The sequence below is a fragment of the Garra rufa genome, chromosome 7 (genome assembly GCF_049309525.1).
Source record: "Garra rufa chromosome 7, GarRuf1.0, whole genome shotgun sequence".
Classification (NCBI taxonomy): Eukaryota; Metazoa; Chordata; class Actinopteri; order Cypriniformes; family Cyprinidae; genus Garra; species Garra rufa.
The window spans coordinates 7,214,862-7,239,597 of record NC_133367.1 but is presented as its reverse complement, the minus strand read 5'-3'; the positions used below and the strand labels follow the sequence as shown (position 1 = coordinate 7,239,597).

The 24,736-nt window shown below is 23.2% G+C and overlaps 1 protein-coding gene across 1 annotated transcript in view; it reads right to left on the bottom strand.

The window, feature by feature from the left end:
* Positions 1-1,380: 1,380 nt before the first annotated feature.
* Positions 1,381-24,736, bottom strand: part of prkar2ab (protein kinase, cAMP-dependent, regulatory, type II, alpha, B) — a 35,667-nt gene continuing 12,311 nt past the window's right edge. The window contains exon 10 of the mRNA XM_073844644.1: positions 1,381-2,602. Coding sequence (XP_073700745.1) covers positions 2,478-2,602 — 125 coding nt within the window. The 3' untranslated portion in view covers positions 1,381-2,477. The remainder of the gene's footprint in view (positions 2,603-24,736) is intronic.

Below are 24,736 nucleotides of genomic sequence, written 5' to 3'. Positions count from 1 at the left end.
AAGATTCATGCAGTATCAGGGAAGTTTATATTTATATTTTTTTGTCAGTCATGGAATATCATGGAATTTTATTTTGTCCAAATCATGGAATGTCAGGGAATTTTAGATTATCTTTTTATTTTATTTTTTTGTCCCAGTCATGGAATATCAGTCATGGACAAAACAAAAGAATATAAAATTCCTTAATATACCAAGTCAGAGAATGTCAGGTAATTTTACATTCTTTTTTATGTCCGAGTCAGGGAATTTTACATTGATTTATTTTTTTTTTTTGTCCATGTCTTGGACCAACAACAACAACAACAAAAAAGAATCTACAATTCCCTGATATTCCAAGACATGGAATATCAAGGAATTTTAGATTATTTTATTTTTTTTGTCCAAGTCATGCAATATCAGGAAATGTTATATTCTTTTATGTGAGTCATTGAATGTAAGGGAATTTTACATTATTTTTTTTTGTCCATGTCTTGGACCAACAAAAAAAATGGAATATCAAGGAATTTTAGGTTCTTTTGTTTGTCCAAGTCATGGAATGTCAGGAAATTTTATATTCTTTTTTTTGTTAGTCATGGAATCTAAGGGAATTTTACATTCTTTTTTATGTCCGAGTCAGAGAATTTTACATTGATTTATTTTTTTTGTCCATGTCTTGGACCAACAACAACAACAAAAGAATCTACAATTCCCTGATATTCCAAGACATGGAATATAAAGGAATTTTAGATTATTTTGTTTGTCCAAGTCAGAGAATGTCAGGGATTTTTTTTTTTTTTTTTGTCCAAGTCATGCAATATCAGGAAATGTTATATTTTTTTATGTCAGTCATTGAATGTAAGGGAATTTTACATTATTTTTTTGTCCATGTCTTGGACCAACAAAAAAAAAAATGGAATATCAAGGAATTTTAGGTTCTTTTGTTTGTCCAAGTCATGCTATATCAGGTCTTTTTTAGATTTTTTTTTTTTTTTTTTTGTCCAAGTCATGGTATATTAGGGAATTTTAGATTATTTTGTTTTTCCAAGTCATGGAATATCATGAAATTTTAGGTTTTTATTTTGTCCAAATCATGGAATGTCAGGGAATTTTACATTCTTTTTTATGTCTGAGTCAGGGAATTTGACATTGATTTATTTTATTTTTTTTGTCCATGTCTTGGACCAACAACAACAACAAAAAAATAATCTACAATTCCCCGATATTCCAAGACATGGAATATCAAGGAATTTTAGATTATTTTGTTTGTCCAAGTCAGAGAATGTCAGGGATTTTTTTTTTTTTTGTCCAAGTCATGGAATGTCAGGAAATTTTATATTCTTTTTTTTGTTAGTCATGGAATCTAAGGGAATTTTAGATTCTCATTTTATTTTTTTGTCCAAGACATGGACAAAAAAAAAAAGATAATATTTGCTGATATTCCAAGTCATGGACAAAACAAAAGAATATAAAATTCCCTAATATACCAAGTCAGAGAATGTCAGGTAATTTTATATTCTTTTTTATGTCCGAGTCAGGGAATTTGACATTGTTTTTTTGTCCATGTCTTGGACCAACAACAACAACAACAACAAAAGGAATATCAAGGAATTTTATATTCTTTTGTTTGTCCAAGTCATAGAATTTCAGGAAGTTTTAGATTTTTATTTTGTCCAAATCATGGAATGTCAGGAAATGTTTCATTCTTTTTTTATGTCAGAGTCAGGGAATTTTTGTTTTTTGTCCAAGTTATGGAATAACAGGCAATTTTAGATTCTTTTGTTTTTCCAAGTCATGGAATTTTAAATTCTTTTTTATGTCCAAGTCAGGGACTTTTACATTTTTTTTGTCCATGTCTTGGACCAAAAAAAACAATCTACAATTACCTTATATTCCAACACATGGACAAAAAAAAAAAAAGTAAAAATCCCTGACTCAGAAATAAAAAAGAATTTAAAATTCCCTGACATTCCACGATTTGGACAAAATAAAAATTTAAAATTCCCGGCATTCTAAGTCATGCAGTATCAGGGAATTTTAGATTATTTTCTGTCACAGTTAGGGAATGTCTGGGATTTTTGTTTGTTGCTTCACATTTTAGTTTCCATTTATTGAAACAAATTTTCTATACCTTTTTTTTTTTTATTACGTCGTTTCACATGCTTTTTTTATTGTTACGGTTGGGTTGTTTTTCAGCGCCATTTTATTCCCTTTCCGCTCGTTAACTGGCAATCACTGAAGTTAAATAACTAAGGCGAACATGCCAGAAAATGTACATTTCAAAACCTTTGGCTACAAAATTACCAATATTACAATACAAAACGTTCAGTATTATTTCCTAATATTGTAGGTGGGTTTGATGGTTTGTAATTACATTGTGAATGTGATGTTTGCTGGTTTTCCCAAACTGAAGGCTGTCAGTAACACTGAGCCGGTGTTTTTCTGTCGAGTGAGGTGTTTGGAGGATGTGTTGTTTCTAAGTGAGGAGTTTGCTGCAGGGTTCAGTGTTTGATGTCGACGCTGGATCCGAACAGAGCCACCAGCTGCTGCTCGTACTGCTGGATGTTCCTCTTCAGAATCTCCTTACAGGAACCCAGCAGACGCTCAAACGCCTGCACGTCGATCACTGCACCAAACACAAACACACACTTCATCATCTGAGGGCAGTTCACAGGGTCTTTTAGTTATTAGTTGACTTATAGAAAATGAAGTCACTTAAAAATCAAAACGCACAAAAACATCCAACTTCTGTTTTATCAAAACTATTTTAACCATTGATTGTACATTGATCAACAATCAAGAAGAAGTTGTTCAAACTAAAAACTAAAAACTCATGATGGTTTGACTTTGAGCAGTTCTTAGCAATGCATATTACCAATCAAAAATTAAGCTTTAATATATTTACGGTAGAACTGTCTCAAAATATCTTCATGAAACATGATCTTAATATCATCAATTGATTTTTAACATAGAAAAATTTATAATTTTGACCCATACAACGTATTTTTGGCTATTGCTACAAATATACCCATGCTACTTAAAATTGACTTAAGTACTTATGTATGTCATAATTTTGACTTTTTTAAGTACTTACTAAGTCAAAATTATGAGATAAAAAAAGTCAAAATTATAAGATAAAAAAAGTCAAAATTATGAGATAAAAAAGTCAAAATTATGATATAAAAAAGTCAAAATTATGACATAAGTACTTACTAAGTCAAAATTATGAGATAAAAAAGTCAAAATTATGAGATAAAAAAGTCAAAATTATGATATAAAAAAGTCAAAATTATGACATAAGTACTTACTAAGTCAAAATTATGAGATAAAAAAGTCAAAATTATGAGATAAAAAAGTCAAAATTATGACATAAGTACTTACTAAGTCAAAATTATGAGATAAAAAAGTCAAAATTATGAGATAAAAAAGTCAAAATTATGAGATAAAAAAGTCAAAATTATGACATAAGTACTTACTAAGTCAAAATTATGAGATAAAAAAGTCAAAATTATGAGATAAAAAAGTCAAAATTATGACATAAGTACTTACTAAGTCAAAATTATGAGATAAAAAAGTCAAAATTATGAGATAAAAAAGTCAAAATTATGACATAAGTACTTACTAAGTCAAAATTATGAGATAAAAAAAGTCAAAATTATGACATAAGTACTTACTAAGTCAAAATTATGAGATAAAAAAGTCAAAATTATGAGATAAAAAAGTCAAAATTATGAGATAAAAAAGTCAAAATTATGACATAAGTACTTACTAAGTCAAAATTATGAGATAAAAAAGTCAAAATTATGAGATAAAAAAGTCAAAATTATGACATAAGTACTTACTAAGTCAAAATTATGAGATAAAAAAGTCAAAATTATGAGATAAAAAAGTCAAAATTATGATATAAAAAAGTCAAAATTATGACATAAGTACTTACTAAGTCAAAATTATGAGATAAAAAAAGTCAAAATTATGAGATAAAAAAGTCAAAATTATGACATAAGTACTTACTAAGTCAAAATTATGAGATAAAAAAGTCAAAATTATGACATAAGTACTTACTAAGTCAAAATTATGAGATAAAAAAGTCAAAATTATGAGATAAAAAAGTCAAAATTATGATATAAAAAAGTCAAAATTATGACATAAGTACTTACTAAGTCAAAATTATGAGATAAAAAAAGTCAAAATTATGACATAAGTACTTACTAAGTCAAAATTATGAGATAAAAAAGTCAAAATTATGAGATAAAAAAGTCAAAATTATGATATAAAAAAGTCAAAATTATGACATAAGTACTTACTAAGTCAAAATTATGAGATAAAAAAGTCAAAATTATGAGATAAAAAAGTCAAAATTATGACATAAGTACTTACTAAGTCAAAATTATGAGATAAAAAAGTCAAAATTATGAGATAAAAAAGTCAAAATTATGACATAAGTACTTACTAAGTCAAAATTATGAGATAAAAAAGTCAAAATTATGACATAAGTACTTACTAAGTCAAAATTATGAGATAAAAAAGTCAAAATTATGAGATAAAAAAGTCAAAATTATGATATAAAAAAGTCAAAATTATGACATAAGTACTTACTAAGTCAAAATTATGAGATAAAAAAAGTCAAAATTATAAGATAAAAAAAGTCAAAATTATGAGATAAAAAAGTCAAAATTATGATATAAAAAAGTCAAAATTATGACATAAGTACTTACTAAGTCAAAATTATGAGATAAAAAAGTCAAAATTATGAGATAAAAAAGTCAAAATTATGATATAAAAAAGTCAAAATTATGACATAAGTACTTACTAAGTCAAAATTATGAGATAAAAAAGTCAAAATTATGAGATAAAAAAGTCAAAATTATGACATAAGTACTTACTAAGTCAAAATTATGAGATAAAAAAGTCAAAATTATGAGATAAAAAAGTCAAAATTATGAGATAAAAAAGTCAAAATTATGACATAAGTACTTACTAAGTCAAAATTATGAGATAAAAAAGTCAAAATTATGAGATAAAAAAGTCAAAATTATGACATAAGTACTTACTAAGTCAAAATTATGAGATAAAAAAGTCAAAATTATGAGATAAAAAAGTCAAAATTATGACATAAGTACTTACTAAGTCAAAATTATGAGATAAAAAAGTCAAAATTATGAGATAAAAAAGTCAAAATTATGATATAAAAAAGTCAAAATTATGACATAAGTACTTACTAAGTCAAAATTATGAGATAAAAAAGTCAAAATTATGAGATAAAAAAGTCAAAATTATGACATAAGTACTTACTAAGTCAAAATTATGAGATAAAAAAGTCAAAATTATGACATAAGTACTTACTAAGTCAAAATTATGAGATAAAAAAGTCAAAATTATGAGATAAAAAAGTCAAAATTATGATATAAAAAAGTCAAAATTATGACATAAGTACTTACTAAGTCAAAATTATGAGATAAAAAAAGTCAAAATTATAAGATAAAAAAAGTCAAAATTATGAGATAAAAAAGTCAAAATTATGATATAAAAAAGTCAAAATTATGACATAAGTACTTACTAAGTCAAAATTATGAGATAAAAAAGTCAAAATTATGAGATAAAAAAGTCAAAATTATGATATAAAAAAGTCAAAATTATGACATAAGTACTTACTAAGTCAAAATTATGAGATAAAAAAGTCAAAATTATGAGATAAAAAAGTCAAAATTATGACATAAGTACTTACTAAGTCAAAATTATGAGATAAAAAAGTCAAAATTATGAGATAAAAAAGTCAAAATTATGAGATAAAAAAGTCAAAATTATGACATAAGTACTTACTAAGTCAAAATTATGAGATAAAAAAGTCAAAATTATGAGATAAAAAAGTCAAAATTATGACATAAGTACTTACTAAGTCAAAATTATGAGATAAAAAAGTCAAAATTATGAGATAAAAAAGTCAAAATTATGACATAAGTACTTACTAAGTCAAAATTATGAGATAAAAAAGTCAAAATTATGACATAAGTACTTACTAAGTCAAAATTATGAGATAAAAAAGTCAAAATTATGAGATAAAAAAGTCAAAATTATGATATAAAAAAGTCAAAATTATGACATAAGTACTTACTAAGTCAAAATTATGAGATAAAAAAAGTCAAAATTATAAGATAAAAAAAGTCAAAATTATGAGATAAAAAAGTCAAAATTATGATATAAAAAAGTCAAAATTATGACATAAGTACTTACTAAGTCAAAATTATGAGATAAAAAAGTCAAAATTATGACATAAGTACTTACTAAGTCAAAATTATGAGATAAAAAAGTCAAAATTATGAGATAAAAAAGTCAAAATTATGACATAAGTACTTACTAAGTCAAAATTATGAGATAAAAAAGTCAAAATTATGACATAAGTACTTACTAAGTCAAAATTATGATATAAAAAAGTCAAAATTAAGACATAAGTACTTACTAAGTCAAAATTATGAGATAAAAAAGTCAAAATTATGAGATAAAAAAGTCAAAATTATGACATAAGTACTTACTAAGTCAAAATTATGAGATAAAAAAGTCAAAATTATGAGATAAAAAAGTCAAAATTATGAGATAAAAAAGTCAAAATTATGACATAAGTACTTACTAAGTCAAAATTATGAGATAAAAAAGTCAAAATTATGAGATAAAAAAGTCAAAATTATGACATAAGTACTTACTAAGTCAAAATTATGAGATAAAAAAGTCAAAATTATGAGATAAAAAAGTCAAAATTATGACATAAGTACTTACTAAGTCAAAATTATGAGATAAAAAAGTCAAAATTATGAGATAAAAAAGTCAAAATTATGAGATAAAAAAGTCAAAATTATGACATAAGTACTTACTAAGTCAAAATTATGAGATAAAAAAGTCAAAATTATGAGATAAAAAAGTCAAAATTATGATATAAAAAAGTCAAAATTATGACATAAGTACTTACTAAGTCAAAATTATGAGATAAAAAAGTCAAAATTATGAGATAAAAAAGTCAAAATTATGACATAAGTACTTACTAAGTCAAAATTATGAGATAAAAAAGTCAAAATTATGACATAAGTACTTACTAAGTCAAAATTATGAGATAAAAAAGTCAAAATTATGAGATAAAAAAGTCAAAATTATGATATAAAAAAGTCAAAATTATGACATAAGTACTTACTAAGTCAAAATTATGAGATAAAAAAAGTCAAAATTATAAGATAAAAAAAGTCAAAATTATGAGATAAAAAAGTCAAAATTATGATATAAAAAAGTCAAAATTATGACATAAGTACTTACTAAGTCAAAATTATGAGATAAAAAAGTCAAAATTATGAGATAAAAAAGTCAAAATTATGAGATAAAAAAGTCAAAATTATGACATAAGTACTTACTAAGTCAAAATTATGAGATAAAAAAGTCAAAATTATGAGATAAAAAAGTCAAAATTATGAGATAAAAAAGTCAAAATTATGACATAAGTACTTACTAAGTCAAAATTATGAGATAAAAAAGTCAAAATTATGAGATAAAAAAGTCAAAATTATGACATAAGTACTTACTAAGTCAAAATTATGAGATAAAAAAGTCAAAATTATGAGATAAAAAAGTCAAAATTATGACATAAGTACTTACTAAGTCAAAATTATGAGATAAAAAAGTCAAAATTATGAGATAAAAAAGTCAAAATTATGACATAAGTACTTACTAAGTCAAAATTATGAGATAAAAAAGTCAAAATTATGAGATAAAAAAGTCAAAATTATGACATAAGTACTTACTAAGTCAAAATTATGAGATAAAAAAGTCAAAATTATGAGATAAAAAAGTCAAAATTATGACATAAGTACTTACTAAGTCAAAATTATGAGATAAAAAAGTCAAAATTATGAGATAAAAAAGTCAAAATTATGACATAAGTACTTACTAAGTCAAAATTATGAGATAAAAAAGTCAAAATTATGACATAAGTACTTACTAAGTCAAAATTATGAGATAAAAAAGTCAAAATTATGAGATAAAAAAGTCAAAATTATGAGATAAAAAAGTCAAAATTATGACATAAGTACTTACTAAGTCAAAATTATGAGATAAAAAAGTCAAAATTATGAGATAAAAAAGTCAAAATTATGAGATAAACTACAAAGTCAAAATTATGAGATAAAAAAGTCAAAATTATGACATAAGTACTTACTAAGTCAAAATTATGAGATAAAAAAGTCAAAATTATGAGATAAAAAAGTCAAAATTATGATATAAAAAAGTCAAAATTATGACATAAGTACTTACTAAGTCAAAATTATGAGATAAAAAAGTCAAAATTATGAGATAAAAAAGTCAAAATTATGACATAAGTACTTACTAAGTCAAAATTATGAGATAAAAAAGTCAAAATTATGAGATAAAAAAGTCAAAATTATGAGATAAAAAAGTCAAAATTATGACATAAGTACTTACTAAGTCAAAATTATGAGATAAAAAAGTCAAAATTATGATATAAAAAAGTCAAAATTATGACATAAGTACTTACTAAGTCAAAATTATGAGATAAAAAAGTCAAAATTATGAGATAAAAAAGTCAAAATTATGACATAAGTACTTACTAAGTCAAAATTATGAGATAAAAAAGTCAAAATTATGAGATAAAAAAGTCAAAATTATGAGATAAAAAAGTCAAAATTATGACATAAGTACTTACTAAGTCAAAATTATGAGATAAAAAAGTCAAAATTATGAGATAAAAAAGTCAAAATTATGACATAAGTACTTACTAAGTCAAAATTATGAGATAAAAAAGTCAAAATTATGAGATAAAAAAGTCAAAATTATGACATAAGTACTTACTAAGTCAAAATTATGAGATAAAAAAGTCAAAATTATGACATAAGTACTTACTAAGTCAAAATTATGAGATAAAAAAGTCAAAATTATGAGATAAAAAGTCAAAATTATGATATAAAAAAGTCAAAATTATGACATAAGTACTTACTAAGTCAAAATTATGAGATAAAAAAGTCAAAATTATAAGATATAAATAAAAGTCAAAATTATGAGATAAAAAAGTCAAAATTATGATATAAAAAAGTCAAAATTATGACATAAGTACTTACTAAGTCAAAATTATGAGATAAAAAGTCAAAATTATGAGATAAAAAAGTCAAAATTATGATATAAAAAGTCAAAATTATGACATAAGTATTACTAAGTCAAAATTATGAGATAAAAAAGTCAAAATTATGAGATAAAAAAGTCAAAATTATGACATAAGTACTTACTAAGTCAAAATTATGAGATAAAAAGTCAAAATTATGAGATAAAAAGTCAAAATTATGAGATAAAAAGTCAAAATTATGACAAGTACTTACTAAGTCAAAATTATGAGATAAAAAGTCAAAATTATGAGATAAAAAAGTCAAAATTATGACATAAGTATTACTAAGTCAAAATTATGAGATAAAAAAGTCAAAATATGAGATAAAAAAGTCAAAATTATGACATAAGTACTTACTAAGTCAAAATTATGAGATAAAAAAGTCAAAATTATGAGATAAAAAAGTCAAAATTATGAGATAAAAAAGTCAAATTTATGACATAAGTACTTACTAAGTCAAAATTATGAGATAAAAAAGTCAAAATTATGACATATGACATAAGTACTTACTAAGTCAAAATTATGAGATAAAAAAGTCAAAATTATGAGATAAAAAAGTCAAAATTATGATATAAAAAAGTCAAAATTATGACATAAGTACTTACTAAGTCAAAATTATGAGATAAAAAAGTCAAAATTATGAGATAAAAAAGTCAAAATTATGACATAAGTACTTACTAAGTCAAAATTATGAGATAAAAAAGTCAAAATTATGACATAAGTACTTACTAAGTCAAAATTATGAGATAAAAAAGTCAAAATTATGAGATAAAAAAGTCAAAATTATGATATAAAAAAGTCAAAATTATGACATAAGTACTTACTAAGTCAAAATTATGAGATAAAAAAGTCAAAATTATGAGATAAAAAAGTCAAAATTATGAGATAAAAAAGTCAAAATTATGATATAAAAAAGTCAAAATTATGACATAAGTACTTACTAAGTCAAAATTATGAGATAAAAAAGTCAAAATTATGATATAAAAAAGTCAAAATTATGAGATAAAAAAGTCAAAATTATGACATAAGTACTTACTAAGTCAAAATTATGAGATAAAAAAGTCAAAATTATGAGATAAAAAAGTCAAAATTATGAGATAAAAAAGTCAAAATTATGACATAAGTACTTACTAAGTCAAAATTATGAGATAAAAAAGTCAAAATTATGATATAAAAAAGTCAAAATTATGACATAAGTACTTACTAAGTCAAAATTATGAGATAAAAAAGTCAAAATTATGAGATAAAAAAGTCAAAATTATGACATAAGTACTTACTAAGTCAAAATTATGAGATAAAAAAGTCAAAATTATGAGATAAAAAAGTCAAAATTATGAGATAAAAAAGTCAAAATTATGACATAAGTACTTACTAAGTCAAAATTATGAGATAAAAAAGTCAAAATTATGAGATAAAAAAGTCAAAATTATGACATAAGTACTTACTAAGTCAAAATTATGAGATAAAAAAGTCAAAATTATGAGATAAAAAAGTCAAAATTATGACATAAGTACTTACTAAGTCAAAATTATGAGATAAAAAAGTCAAAATTATGACATAAGTACTTACTAAGTCAAAATTATGAGATAAAAAAGTCAAAATTATGAGATAAAAAAGTCAAAATTATGATATAAAAAAGTCAAAATTATGACATAAGTACTTACTAAGTCAAAATTATGAGATAAAAAAAGTCAAAATTATAAGATAAAAAAAGTCAAAATTATGAGATAAAAAAGTCAAAATTATGATATAAAAAAGTCAAAATTATGACATAAGTACTTACTAAGTCAAAATTATGAGATAAAAAAGTCAAAATTATGAGATAAAAAAGTCAAAATTATGATATAAAAAAGTCAAAATTATGACATAAGTACTTACTAAGTCAAAATTATGAGATAAAAAAGTCAAAATTATGAGATAAAAAAGTCAAAATTATGACATAAGTACTTACTAAGTCAAAATTATGAGATAAAAAAGTCAAAATTATGAGATAAAAAAGTCAAAATTATGAGATAAAAAAGTCAAAATTATGACAAGTACTTACTAAGTCAAAATTATGAGATAAAAAAGTCAAAATTATGAGATAAAAAAGTCAAAATTATGACATAAGTACTTACTAAGTCAAAATTATGAGATAAAAAAGTCAAAATTATGAGATAAAAAAGTCAAAATTATGACATAAGTACTTACTAAGTCAAAATTATGAGATAAAAAAGTCAAAATTATGAGATAAAAAAGTCAAAATTATGACATAAGTACTTACTAAGTCAAAATTATGAGATAAAAAAGTCAAAATTATGAGATAAAAAAGTCAAAATTATGACATAAGTACTTACTAAGTCAAAATTATGAGATAAAAAAGTCAAAATTATGACATAAGTACTTACTAAGTCAAAATTATGAGATAAAAAAGTCAAAATTATGAGATAAAAAAGTCAAAATTATGATATAAAAAAGTCAAAATTATGACATAAGTACTTACTAAGTCAAAATTATGAGATAAAAAAGTCAAAATTATGAGATAAAAAAGTCAAAATTATGACATAAGTACTTACTAAGTCAAAATTATGAGATAAAAAAGTCAAAATTATGACATAAGTACTTACTAAGTCAAAATTATGAGATAAAAAAGTCAAAATTATGAGATAAAAAAGTCAAAATTATGATATAAAAAAGTCAAAATTATGACATAAGTACTTACTAAGTCAAAATTATGAGATAAAAAAGTCAAAATTATGAGATAAAAAAGTCAAAATTATGATATAAAAAAGTCAAAATTATGACATAAGTACTTACTAAGTCAAAATTATGAGATAAAAAAGTCAAAATTATGAGATAAAAAAGTCAAAATTATGAGATAAAAAAGTCAAAATTATGATATAAAAAAGTCAAAATTATGAGATAAAAAAGTCAAAATTATGACATAAGTACTTACTAAGTCAAAATTATGAGATAAAAAAGTCAAAATTATGAGATAAAAAAGTCAAAATTATGAGATAAAAAAGTCAAAATTATGACATAAGTACTTACTAAGTCAAAATTATGAGATAAAAAAGTCAAAATTATGAGATAAAAAAGTCAAAATTATGACATAAGTACTTACTAAGTCAAAATTATGAGATAAAAAAGTCAAAATTATGAGATAAAAAAGTCAAAATTATGATATAAAAAAGTCAAAATTATGACATAAGTACTTACTAAGTCAAAATTATGAGATAAAAAAGTCAAAATTATGAGATAAAAAAGTCAAAATTATGACATAAGTACTTACTAAGTCAAAATTATGAGATAAAAAAGTCAAAATTATGAGATAAAAAAGTCAAAATTATGACATAAGTACTTACTAAGTCAAAATTATGAGATAAAAAAGTCAAAATTATGAGATAAAAAAGTCAAAATTATGATATAAAAAAGTCAAAATTATGACATAAGTACTTACTAAGTCAAAATTATGAGATAAAAAAGTCAAAATTATGAGATAAAAAAGTCAAAATTATGACATAAGTACTTACTAAGTCAAAATTATGAGATAAAAAAGTCAAAATTATGAGATAAAAAAGTCAAAATTATGATATAAAAAAGTCAAAATTATGACATAAGTACTTACTAAGTCAAAATTATGAGATAAAAAAGTCAAAATTATGAGATAAAAAAGTCAAAATTATGACATAAGTACTTACTAAGTCAAAATTATGAGATAAAAAAGTCAAAATTATGACATAAGTACTTACTAAGTCAAAATTATGAGATAAAAAAGTCAAAATTATGAGATAAAAAAGTCAAAATTATGATATAAAAAAGTCAAAATTATGACATAAGTACTTACTAAGTCAAAATTATGAGATAAAAAAGTCAAAATTATGAGATAAAAAAGTCAAAATTATGACATAAGTACTTACTAAGTCAAAATTATGAGATAAAAAAGTCAAAATTATGAGATAAAAAAGTCAAAATTATGAGATAAAAAAGTCAAAATTATGACAAGTACTTACTAAGTCAAAATTATGAGATAAAAAAGTCAAAATTATGAGATAAAAAAGTCAAAATTATGACATAAGTACTTACTAAGTCAAAATTATGAGATAAAAAAGTCAAAATTATGAGATAAAAAAGTCAAAATTATGATATAAAAAAGTCAAAATTATGACATAAGTACTTACTAAGTCAAAATTATGAGATAAAAAAGTCAAAATTATGAGATAAAAAAGTCAAAATTATGACATAAGTACTTACTAAGTCAAAATTATGAGATAAAAAAGTCAAAATTATGACATAAGTACTTACTAAGTCAAAATTATGAGATAAAAAAGTCAAAATTATGAGATAAAAAAGTCAAAATTATGATATAAAAAAGTCAAAATTATGACATAAGTACTTACTAAGTCAAAATTATGAGATAAAAAAGTCAAAATTATGAGATAAAAAAGTCAAAATTATGATATAAAAAAGTCAAAATTATGACATAAGTACTTACTAAGTCAAAATTATGAGATAAAAAAGTCAAAATTATGAGATAAAAAAGTCAAAATTATGAGATAAAAAAGTCAAAATTATGATATAAAAAAGTCAAAATTATGACATAAGTACTTACTAAGTCAAAATTATGAGATAAAAAAGTCAAAATTATGAGATAAAAAAGTCAAAATTATGAGATAAAAAAGTCAAAATAATGACATACATAACCTATCTGTTTGAGAAGTGAACACACTAGAATGTATCTTAAGCAAATGAAGTCCTGTAAAGCAGCAGGTCCAGATGGCCTTAGGGGCAAATGAATTAACGGACCCTTTAGCAAAATTATTTCAGTTTTTATTCGATTCTCAGACTGTGCCTAATATGTGGAAACTGTCATTTATACGGCCCATTCCGAAAAAAGTTGGGGCGAAAAAACTTGAGGATTTCCGCCCTGTAGCCTTAACATCAATACTTGCTAAATGCATGGAAAGGGCTATTAGTTATCACCTGAAATCATATGTATCTGAGCACCTAGATGTATTGACATTTGCATCTAAGCCTCAAAGAGGGACAGAGGATGCTACACTCACTATGGTTGATACACTAGTCACTTACAACAAGCAAAGGCATATGCACGTGTCCTTTTTATTTTATACGATGCAGATACATGTACTTTAGAACGTCTCTTAGCTTTAGGAGTGAATGGAGTAATAATTCACTGGATTAAAACAGTTTTAACAGAAAGATCACAACAAGTTTGCATCGGGGGGTTAAATCAGAGATTATGTTTTCAAATACAGGAGCACCTCAAGGATGTGTTTTGTCGCCCCAATTATTTTCTGTCTTTACAAATGAGATGCAAATTCAGAGCACAAACTATAAACTGTAGAAATATGCAGACGATATGGCACTAGTCGCACTCTTATGGAATTATGAGTATGAAGAGCATGTTTTGAAATTAGAAAACTGGTGTAAAGCAAGTTCTCTACTGATAAATGTTGGGAAGACAAAAGAATTGATTTTGAATCATCCAGAACCCTGAACAGAAATGACGTTATGTGATCAACCAGTGGAAATTGTGATGGTTTTTAAGTATTTGGGAACTATGATTGATTGTAAATTCAATTTTTCTGGTAATGTGGATTTTATCTGCAAGAAAGCAAATCAGAGGCTATATTTGCTACGGAAACTGAGGGAATTTTCCGTTAGCCAAGGTGTTTTACAAAGAATTTATATTAGTTTAATTGAGTGTGTTTTAGGGCGTAACATAACGGCTTGGTTTGGGCAAATAACATCAGTAAATAAAGTAAAATTAAATAGGATTATAAGGATGGCAAGCAATATTATAGAAGTTAAGCAAAAATCAATTGATCAGCTGTATGATATGGCAGTTAGGAGGAAAGCTTTGGCTATAAGTGGAGATACAACACACCGTCTGAACTATGTCTTTGAATTGTTACCATCTGGACATTGAAGGCAATTACAGTAATATACAGACACACCGTTGCACCATATGCAATAAGTCTTTTGAATAAAGGGTAAGACTACAGTGTTTTTAGGAGGGATGAATGTATTAGTTATTTATTTTGATGTGTTTGTGTATTGTATTGAAATGTGAACTGTTTTTTGTGTGTAAGCGAGACCAAAGACCAATTTTCAGCCAAGGCTGAACAATAAAGTAAAGTAAAGTACTTACCAAGTCAAAATTATGAGATAAAAAGTTAAAATTAAGTATGTCATAATTTTACATTTTTATCTCAGAATTTTGACTTAGTATTTAAGTATGTCATAAGTCATAACGAGATAGTCAAAATTAAGTACTTACTAAGTCATAAGTATGTCATCATTTTGACTTTTTATCTCATAATTATGACTTAGTAAGTACTTACGTATGTCATAAGTCATAATTGTATGGAAGCCCATTTCCGCCAGGTCAGAAAAAAATCCATGCCTTAAAAAGTCAAAATTAAGACATACTTAAGTCATAAGCAATTATGACTTACCATGTCGAAATTATGACTTTAAAAGTCATAATTATGAGATACAAAGTCGAAATTATGAGATAATAAGTTGAAATTATGACTTAAACACATTGATCACATGACCACTTGACGCCTTCCGTTTTGAATCAGATGATTCGCCCCAGGCCTTTGAAGTTCCGTTTCCAGCAGTGTTCTAATGATAAACGGGACATTATATATATATATATATGGTTTATGGAAAATAAGGTATCTAATGTTTTAAAGTACAAATTAATGTGAAAGCAAAATATCTAAGATTGTGTTGAAATAAAAAATGAATGCATTTTGATAATATTTCAATTCTAAACAATTATTTAAAAATACTGAGCAAATTAAACTAGTTTAATCCCGTCACGTCTGTGTCCAATTAAAGGCCCAGTGATTCAATAACTCACGCAAAAACATAAGACATTGATTTGTCACCACCTACTGGCATAAAAATGTAATCAGCAGAAACTGTCGATAATGAGTGAATTAATTAGAGCAAATCTCTTTAATGAACAAATTCAAAATAAATCCGTTTTAAAACGTTTAACGTGTCTTAGTGGAAAGGAGAGTGATAATAAAAAACACATACAGTATTGAGATTATTTAATATAAACTAAGTGTACAGGCAAGCGGGTGAATCTGTAGGTTAGGCCTAATAATTGTAATGATTTTATGTCAAACAACGAATACATTATATGGAGAAATTGAGCAAAGTTTCAACGGAGCTTTCAGTAAACCTCTGTTTTAAAGCGCTCCAATTGGATCTCGATTCATTTAATTCAGAATGGGACTTCAATGAGCTTATCGTGAATCATTTGATATATATGTGTATGTATATATGTGTGTGTATGTACTGAACTTGGAGCTCCAAACTGTTTTAAGCCAAGGTAATTAGTTGTGGAATGTCCCGTTTATCATTAGAACACTGCTGGAAACAGAACTTCAAAGGCCTGGGGCGAATCATCTGATTCAAACCGGAAGGCGTCAAGTGGTCATGTGATCAATGTGTTTAAGTCATAATTTCGACTTTTTATCTTGTAATTATGACTTTTAAAGTCATAATTTCGACATAGTAAGTCATAATTTCGACTTTTTATCTTGTAATTATGACTTTTAAAGTCATAATTTCGACATAGTAAGTCATAATTTCGACTTTTTATCTTGTAATTATGACTTTTAAAGTCATAATTTCGACTTTTTATCTCGTAATTATGACTTAAGTATGTCATAATTTCGACTTTTTAGGTCATAATTTCAACTTTGTATCTCATAATTATGACTATTAAAGTCATAATTTCGACTTTTTATCTCGTAATTATGACTTAAGTCATAATTTCATCTTTTTAAGGCATGGATTTTTTTCTGACCTGGCGGAAACGGGCTTCCATGTAATTGCGAGATAAAAAGTCAAAATTATTACATACTTAAGTACTTACTAAGTCGTTACTTAAGTATGTCATAATTTTTTTCACGTAATTATGTAATTAAGTACTTACTAAGTCATAATTACGAGATAAAAAGTCAAAATTATGAGATACATAGTCGAAATTATGATTTAAAAAGTCGAAATTATGAGATAAAAAAGTCGAAATTATGACTTAAAACAAAATTATGATTTAAAAAAATAATAAAATAAAAAAATCGAAATTATTATAAACAAAATCAAAATTATGAGATACAAAATCGTAATCGAAATTATGAGATACAAAATCGTAATCTAAATTATGAGATACAAAGTCGAAATTATGACAAAAAAAAAAATCGAAATTGAGATAAACAGTCGAAATTATGAAATACAAAGTCGAAATTATGACTTAAAAAGTCAAAATTATGAGATAAAAAAAAAATCGAAATTATGACTTGAGACGAAATTATGACAAAAAAAAAAAATCGAAATTATTATAAAAAAAAAAATCAAAATTATGAGATACAAAATCGTAATCGAAATTATGAGATACAGTCGAAATTATGACTAAAAAAAAAAATCGAAATTGAGATAAATCGAAATTATGAGATACAAAGTCGAAATTATGACTAAAAAAAAAATCGAAATTGAGAAAAATCGAAATTATGAGATACAAAGTCGAAATTATGACTAAAAAAAAAAATCGAAATTGAGATAAATCGAAATTATGAGATACAAAGTCGAAATTATGACTTAAAAAAAATCGAAATTGAGAAAAATCGAAATTATGAGATACAAAGTCGAAATTATGACTTTAAAAAAAATTTGAAATTGAGATAAACAGTCGAAATTATGAGATACATAGTCGAAATTATGATTTAAAAAGTCGAAATTATGAGATACAAAATCGTAATCTAAATTATGAGATACAAAGTCGAAATTATGACTAAAAAAAAAAATCGAAATTGAGAAAAATCGAAATTATGAGATACAAAGTCGAAATTATGACTTAAAAACAATCAAAACTGAGATAAACAGTCGAAATTATGAGATACAAAGTCGAAATTATGACTTAAAAAGTCAAAATTATGAGATAAAAAAAGTCGAAATTATGACTTGAGACGAAATTATGACAAAAAAAAAAAAAATCGAAATTATTATTTAAAAAAAAATCAAAATTATGACATACAAAATCGTAATCGAAATTATGAGATACAAAGTCGAAATTATGACTAAAAAAAAAAATCGAAATTGAGATAAATCGAAATTATGAGATACAAAGTCGAAATTATGACTAAAAAAAAAAATCGAAATTGAGATAAACAGGAGAAATTGAGATACAAAGCCGAAATTATGACTTAAAATGTCAAAATTATGAGATAAAAAAAGTAAAAATTATGACTTAAATAATTATGAGATAAAAAGTCGAAATTATGACTTAAATCGAAATTATGACTTAAAAAAAATCGAAATTGTGAGATACAAAATCGTAATCGAAATTATTAGATAAAAAAGTCAAAATTGTGATACAATTATATAATATATAATTATATTATATTATATAATAATAATAATAATAATATGTGTGTGTGATTGTGTGTGTGTGTGTGTGTGTGTGTGTGTATATATAATGTACATGCAAGCAGATGTGGGCAGGATTTGAACGCAACACGCTGAGTTGCACGTTAAGCATTTTCTATTGGAGGAAAGATCCATTAGAACACTCCGGTGACCAATGTGTTTAAGTCATAATTTAGACTTTTTATCTCATAATTTCGATTCAAGTAAGTCATAAATTTAGTAAATCACAATTTCGACTTTTTATCTTGTAATTATGACTTAAGTATGTCCACATTTTTTTCTTACCTTGCGGAAACGAGCTTCCATAAAAATGAGTTTTTTGATGAAAACTTAAATTTCTTAGAAATTATTTTCATCAGAAAACTCATTTTTTTTACTTTTATCCAAAAAAAAACCTTGTCATCAAAAAACTTATCTAATCAAAAAACTTTGACAAAAAATTGATGAGACATTTTTATCTTTAAAAAAAATTCTCATTAATTTTTTTCTTTTATCAGAAAGCTTTTTCTAATCAAACAACTTTTTGACAGAACAATTGATGAGAAAAACATTTTAATTAGATAAAAAAAAGGTTTCATCAAAAAAGTAAAACTTTACTTTCAGCGAAAAAAAAAACTTCCATCAAAAAAACTCATCAAAAAACTTTTCTAATCAAAAAACTTTTGGACAGAAAAAATTATATATAAAAAAACATTTTATTTAATTAAAAAAAAGACAAAAAAGTCTCAGAATTTTTTTTACTTTTATCAAAAAACTCTTAAAAAAACTTCTCATCAAAAAACAACTTTATGACAGAAAATGACAGAAATGAGAAAAAACTAAATCATAATTTTAAAAAAAGGTTTTTGACAAAAATGTATGAAATTATTTAAAAAAAAATTTTTTTTTGAAAAAGGATATCAATGTCTCATCTATTTTTTACTATCATAAAAAAAACTTCTCACCAAAAACTACTTTTTGACAGAAATTGAGAGAAAAAATGTTTCATTAAAAAACTTCTCTCATCAATTTTTTTTTACTTTAATTAAAAAAATGTTCTCATCAAAAACCTTTTTTTTTCTCATACCTTTCTCATATTTCTCATTATTACAAAAAAGTTCCTAATTATTACAGAAAACAAATTCATTATTATAAGAAAGTTTATAATATTTACGGCAAACTAAGTAATTATTATGGGAAGCTTTCTCTTTATGATGAGAAACTAAGTCATTATTATGAGAAAGTTTCTCATTATTAAGAAAAAATGAAATATTTATTACAACTAAGTTATTATTATTAGGAAGTTTCTACTTATTACGAAAAACATTCATTATTACAAGAAACTAAGTCATTATTACGAGGAAGTTTCTTATTATGAGAAAGTTTCTTGTAATAATTATAAACTAAGTCATTATTACAATAAAGTTTCTAAAAATTACAAGAAACTAAGTCATTATTGCAAGAAACTAAGTTGTTATTACTAGAAACAAAGTCATTATTACGAGAAAGCTTAATTATTACGAGAAAGTTACTTATTATTACGGAACAACTAAATAATTATCACAAACAACTAGGTTATTATTTCTAGAAAGTTCATTATTACAAGAAACTAAGTCATTATTACGAGAGTTTCTCATTAAGAAAAAACTAAATTATTACAAGAAATTAAGTTATTATTACTATAAATTTTCTAATTATTACAAGAAACTAAGTTATTATTATAAAGTTTAATTATTTCAAGAAACTGAGTTACTATTATGAGAAAGTTTCTAATTATTACAAGAAACTAAGTTTATATTACAAGAAAGTTTCTAATCATTACAAAAAGCAAGTTATTACTATAAAGTTTCTAATTACTACAAGAAACTAAGTTATTATTATTAAAGTTTCTAATTATTTCAAGAAACTAAGTCACTATTACGAGAAAGTTTCTCATTATTACAAGAAACTAAGTCATTATTACGAGGAAGTTTCTTATTATGAGAAAGTTTCTTGTAATAATTATAAACTAAGTCATTATTACAATAAAGTTTCTAAAAATTACAAGAAACTAAGTCATTATTGCAAGAAACTAAGTTGTTATTACTAGAAACAAAGTCATTATTACGAGAAAGCTTAATTATTACGAGAAAGTTACTTATTATTACGGAACAACTAAATAATTATCACAAACAACTAGGTTATTATTTCTAGAAAGTTCATTATTACAAGAAACTAAGTCATTATTACGAGAGTTTCTCATTAAGAAAAAACTAAATTATTACAAGAAATTAAGTTATTATTACTATAAATTTTCTAATTATTACAAGAAACTAAGTTATTATTATAAAGTTTAATTATTTCAAGAAACTGAGTTACTATTATGAGAAAGTTTCTAATTATTACAAGAAACTAAGTTTATATTACAAGAAAGTTTCTAATCATTACAAAAAGCAAGTTATTACTATAAAGTTTCTAATTACTACAAGAAACTAAGTTATTATTATTAAAGTTTCTAATTATTTCAAGAAACTAAGTCACTATTACGAGAAAGTTTCTCATTATTACAAGAAACTAAGTTTATATTACAAGAAAGTTTCTAATCATTACAAAAAGCAAGTTATTACTATAAAGTTTCTAATTACTACAAGAAACTAAGTTATTATTATTAAAGTTTCTAATTATTTCGAGAAACTAAGTTACTATTATGAGAAAGTTTCTCATTATGAAAACTAAATTATTACAAGAAACTAAGTCATTATTACTATAAAGTTTCTAATTATTACAAGAAATTAAGTCATTATTATTATAAAGTTTCTCATTATTATGAAAAAACTAAATAATCATTACAAGAAACCAAGTTATTATTACTATAAAGTTTCTAATTATTACAAGAACTAAGTCACTATTACGAGAAAGTTTCTCATTATTAAAAGAAACTAAGTTATTTTTACAAGAAAGTTTCTAATTATTACAAGAAACTAAGTCACTATTACGAGAAAGTTTCTCATTATTAAAAGAAACTAAGTTATTTTTACAAGAAAGTTTCTAATTATTACAAGAAATTAAGTTGTTATTACTATAAAGTTTTATTATTACAAGAAACTAAGTTATTATTACGAGAAAGTTTCTAATTATTACAAGAAATTAAGTTATTATTACTATAAAGTTTTATTATTACAAGAAACTAAGTCACTATTACGAGAAAGTTTCTCATTATTAAAAGAAACTAAGTTATTATTACAAGAAAGTTTCTAATTATTACAAGAAATTAAGTTGTTATTACTATAAAGTTTTATTATTACAAGAAACTAAGTTATTATTACGAGAAAGTTTCTAATTATTACAAGAAATTAAGTTATTATTACTATAAAGTTTTATTATTACAAGAAACTAAGTCACTATTACGAGAAAGTTTCTCATTGTTAAAAGAAACTAAGTTATTTTTACAAGAAAGTTTCTAATTATTACAAGAAACCAAGTTATTATTACTATAAAGTTTCTAATTATTACAAGAAACCAAGTTATAATTACTATAAAGTTTCTAATTAATACAAGAAACCAAGTTATAATTACTATAAAATTTCTAATTATTACAAGAACTAAGTCACTATTACGAGAAAGTTTCTCATTATTAAAAGAAACTAAGTTAATTATTACAAGAAAGTTTTATTATTACAAGAAACTAAGTTATTATTACAAGAAAGTTTCTAATTATTACAAGAAACTAAGTCACTATTACGAGAAAGTTTCTCATTATTAAAAGAAACTAAGTTATTTTTACAAGAAAGTTTCTAATTATTACAAGAAATTAAGTTGTTATTACTATAAAGTTTTATTATTACAAGAAACTAAGTTATTATTACGAGAAAGTTTCTAATTATTACTATAAAGTTTTATTATTACAAGAAACTAAGTCACTATTACGAGAAAGTTTCTCATTATTAAAAGAAACTAAGTTATTTTTACAAGAAAGTTTCTAATTATTACAAGAAATTAAGTTGTTATTACTATAAAGTTTTATTATTACAAGAAACTAAGTTATTATTACGAGAAAGTTTCTAATTATTACAAGAAATTAAGTTATTATTACTATAAAGTTTTATTATTACAAGAAACTAAGTTATTATTACGAGAAAGTTTCTCATTATTAAAAGAAACTAAGTTATTTTTACAAGAAAGTTTCTAATTATTACAAGAAACTAAGTCACTATTACGAGAAAGTTTCTCATTATTAAAAGAAACTAAGTTATTTTTACAAGAAAGTTTCTAATTATTACAAGAAACCAAGTTATTATTACTATAAAGTTTCTAATTATTACAAGAAACCAAGTTATAATTACTATAAAGTTTCTAATTAATACAAGAAACCAAGTTATAATTACTATAAAATTTCTAATTATTACAAGAACTAAGTCACTATTACGAGAAAGTTTCTCATTATTACAAGAAACTAAGTTAATTATTACTATAAAGTTTTATTATTACAAGAAACTAAGTTATTATTACAAGAAAGTTTCTAATTATTACAAGAAATTAAGTTATTATTACTATAAAGTTTTATTATTACAAGAAACTAAGTTATTATTACGAGAAAGTTTCTAATTATTACAAGAAATTAAGTTATTATTACTATAAAGTTTTATTATTACAAGAAACTAAGTCACTATTACGAGAAAGTTTCTCATTATTAAAAGAAACTAAGTTATTTTTACAAGAAAGTTTCTAATTATTACAAGAAATTAAGTTGTTATTACTATAAAGTTTTATTATTACAAGAAACTAAGTTATTATTACGAGAAAGTTTCTAATTATTACAAGAAATTAAGTAATTATTACTATAAAGTTTTATTATTACAAGAAACTAAGTCACTATTACGAGAAAGTTTCTCATTATTAAAAGAAACTAAGTTAATTATTACAAGAAAGTTTTATTATTACAAGAAACTAAGTTATTATTACAAGAAAGTTTCTAATTATTACAAGAAACTAAGTCACTATTACGAGAAAGTTTCTCATTATTAAAAGAAACTAAGTTATTTTTACAAGAAAGTTTCTAATTATTACAAGAAATTAAGTTGTTATTACTATAAAGTTTTATTATTACAAGAAACTAAGTTATTATTACGAGAAAGTTTCTAATTATTACAAGAAATTAAGTTATTATTACTATAAAGTTTTATTATTACAAGAAACTAAGTTATTATTACGAGAAAGTTTCTCATTATTAAAAGAAACTAAGTTATTTTTACAAGAAAGTTTCTAATTATTACAAGAAACTAAGTCACTATTACGAGAAAGTTTCTCATTATTAAAAGAAACTAAGTTATTTTTACAAGAAAGTTTCTAATTATTACAAGAAACCAAGTTATTATTACTATAAAGTTTCTAATTATTACAAGAAACCAAGTTATAATTACTATAAAGTTTCTAATTAATACAAGAAACCAAGTTATAATTACTATAAAATTTCTAATTATTACAAGAACTAAGTCACTATTACGAGAAAGTTTCTCATTATTACAAGAAACTAAGTTAATTATTACTATAAAGTTTTATTATTACAAGAAACTAAGTTATTATTACAAGAAAGTTTCTAATTATTACAAGAAATTAAGTTATTATTACTATAAAGTTTTATTATTACAAGAAACTAAGTCACTATTACGAGAAAGTTTCTCATTATTAAAAGAAACTAAGTTATTTTTACAAGAAAGTTTCTAATTATTACAAGAAATTAAGTTGTTATTACTATAAAGTTTTATTATTACAAGAAACTAAGTTATTATTACGAGAAAGTTTCTCATTATTAAAAGAAACTAAGTTATTTTTACAAGAAAGTTTCTAATTATTACAAGAAACTAAGTCACTATTACGAGAAAGTTTCTCATTATTAAAAGAAACTAAGTTATTTTTACAAGAAAGTTTCTAATTATTACAAGAAACCAAGTTATTATTACTATAAAGTTTCTAATTATTACAAGAAACCAAGTTATAATTACTATAAAGTTTCTAATTAATACAAGAAACCAAGTTATAATTACTATAAAATTTCTAATTATTACAAGAACTAAGTCACTATTACGAGAAAGTTTCTCATTATTACAAGAAACTAAGTTAATTATTACTATAAAGTTTTATTATTACAAGAAACTAAGTTATTATTACAAGAAAGTTTCTAATTATTACAAGAAATTAAGT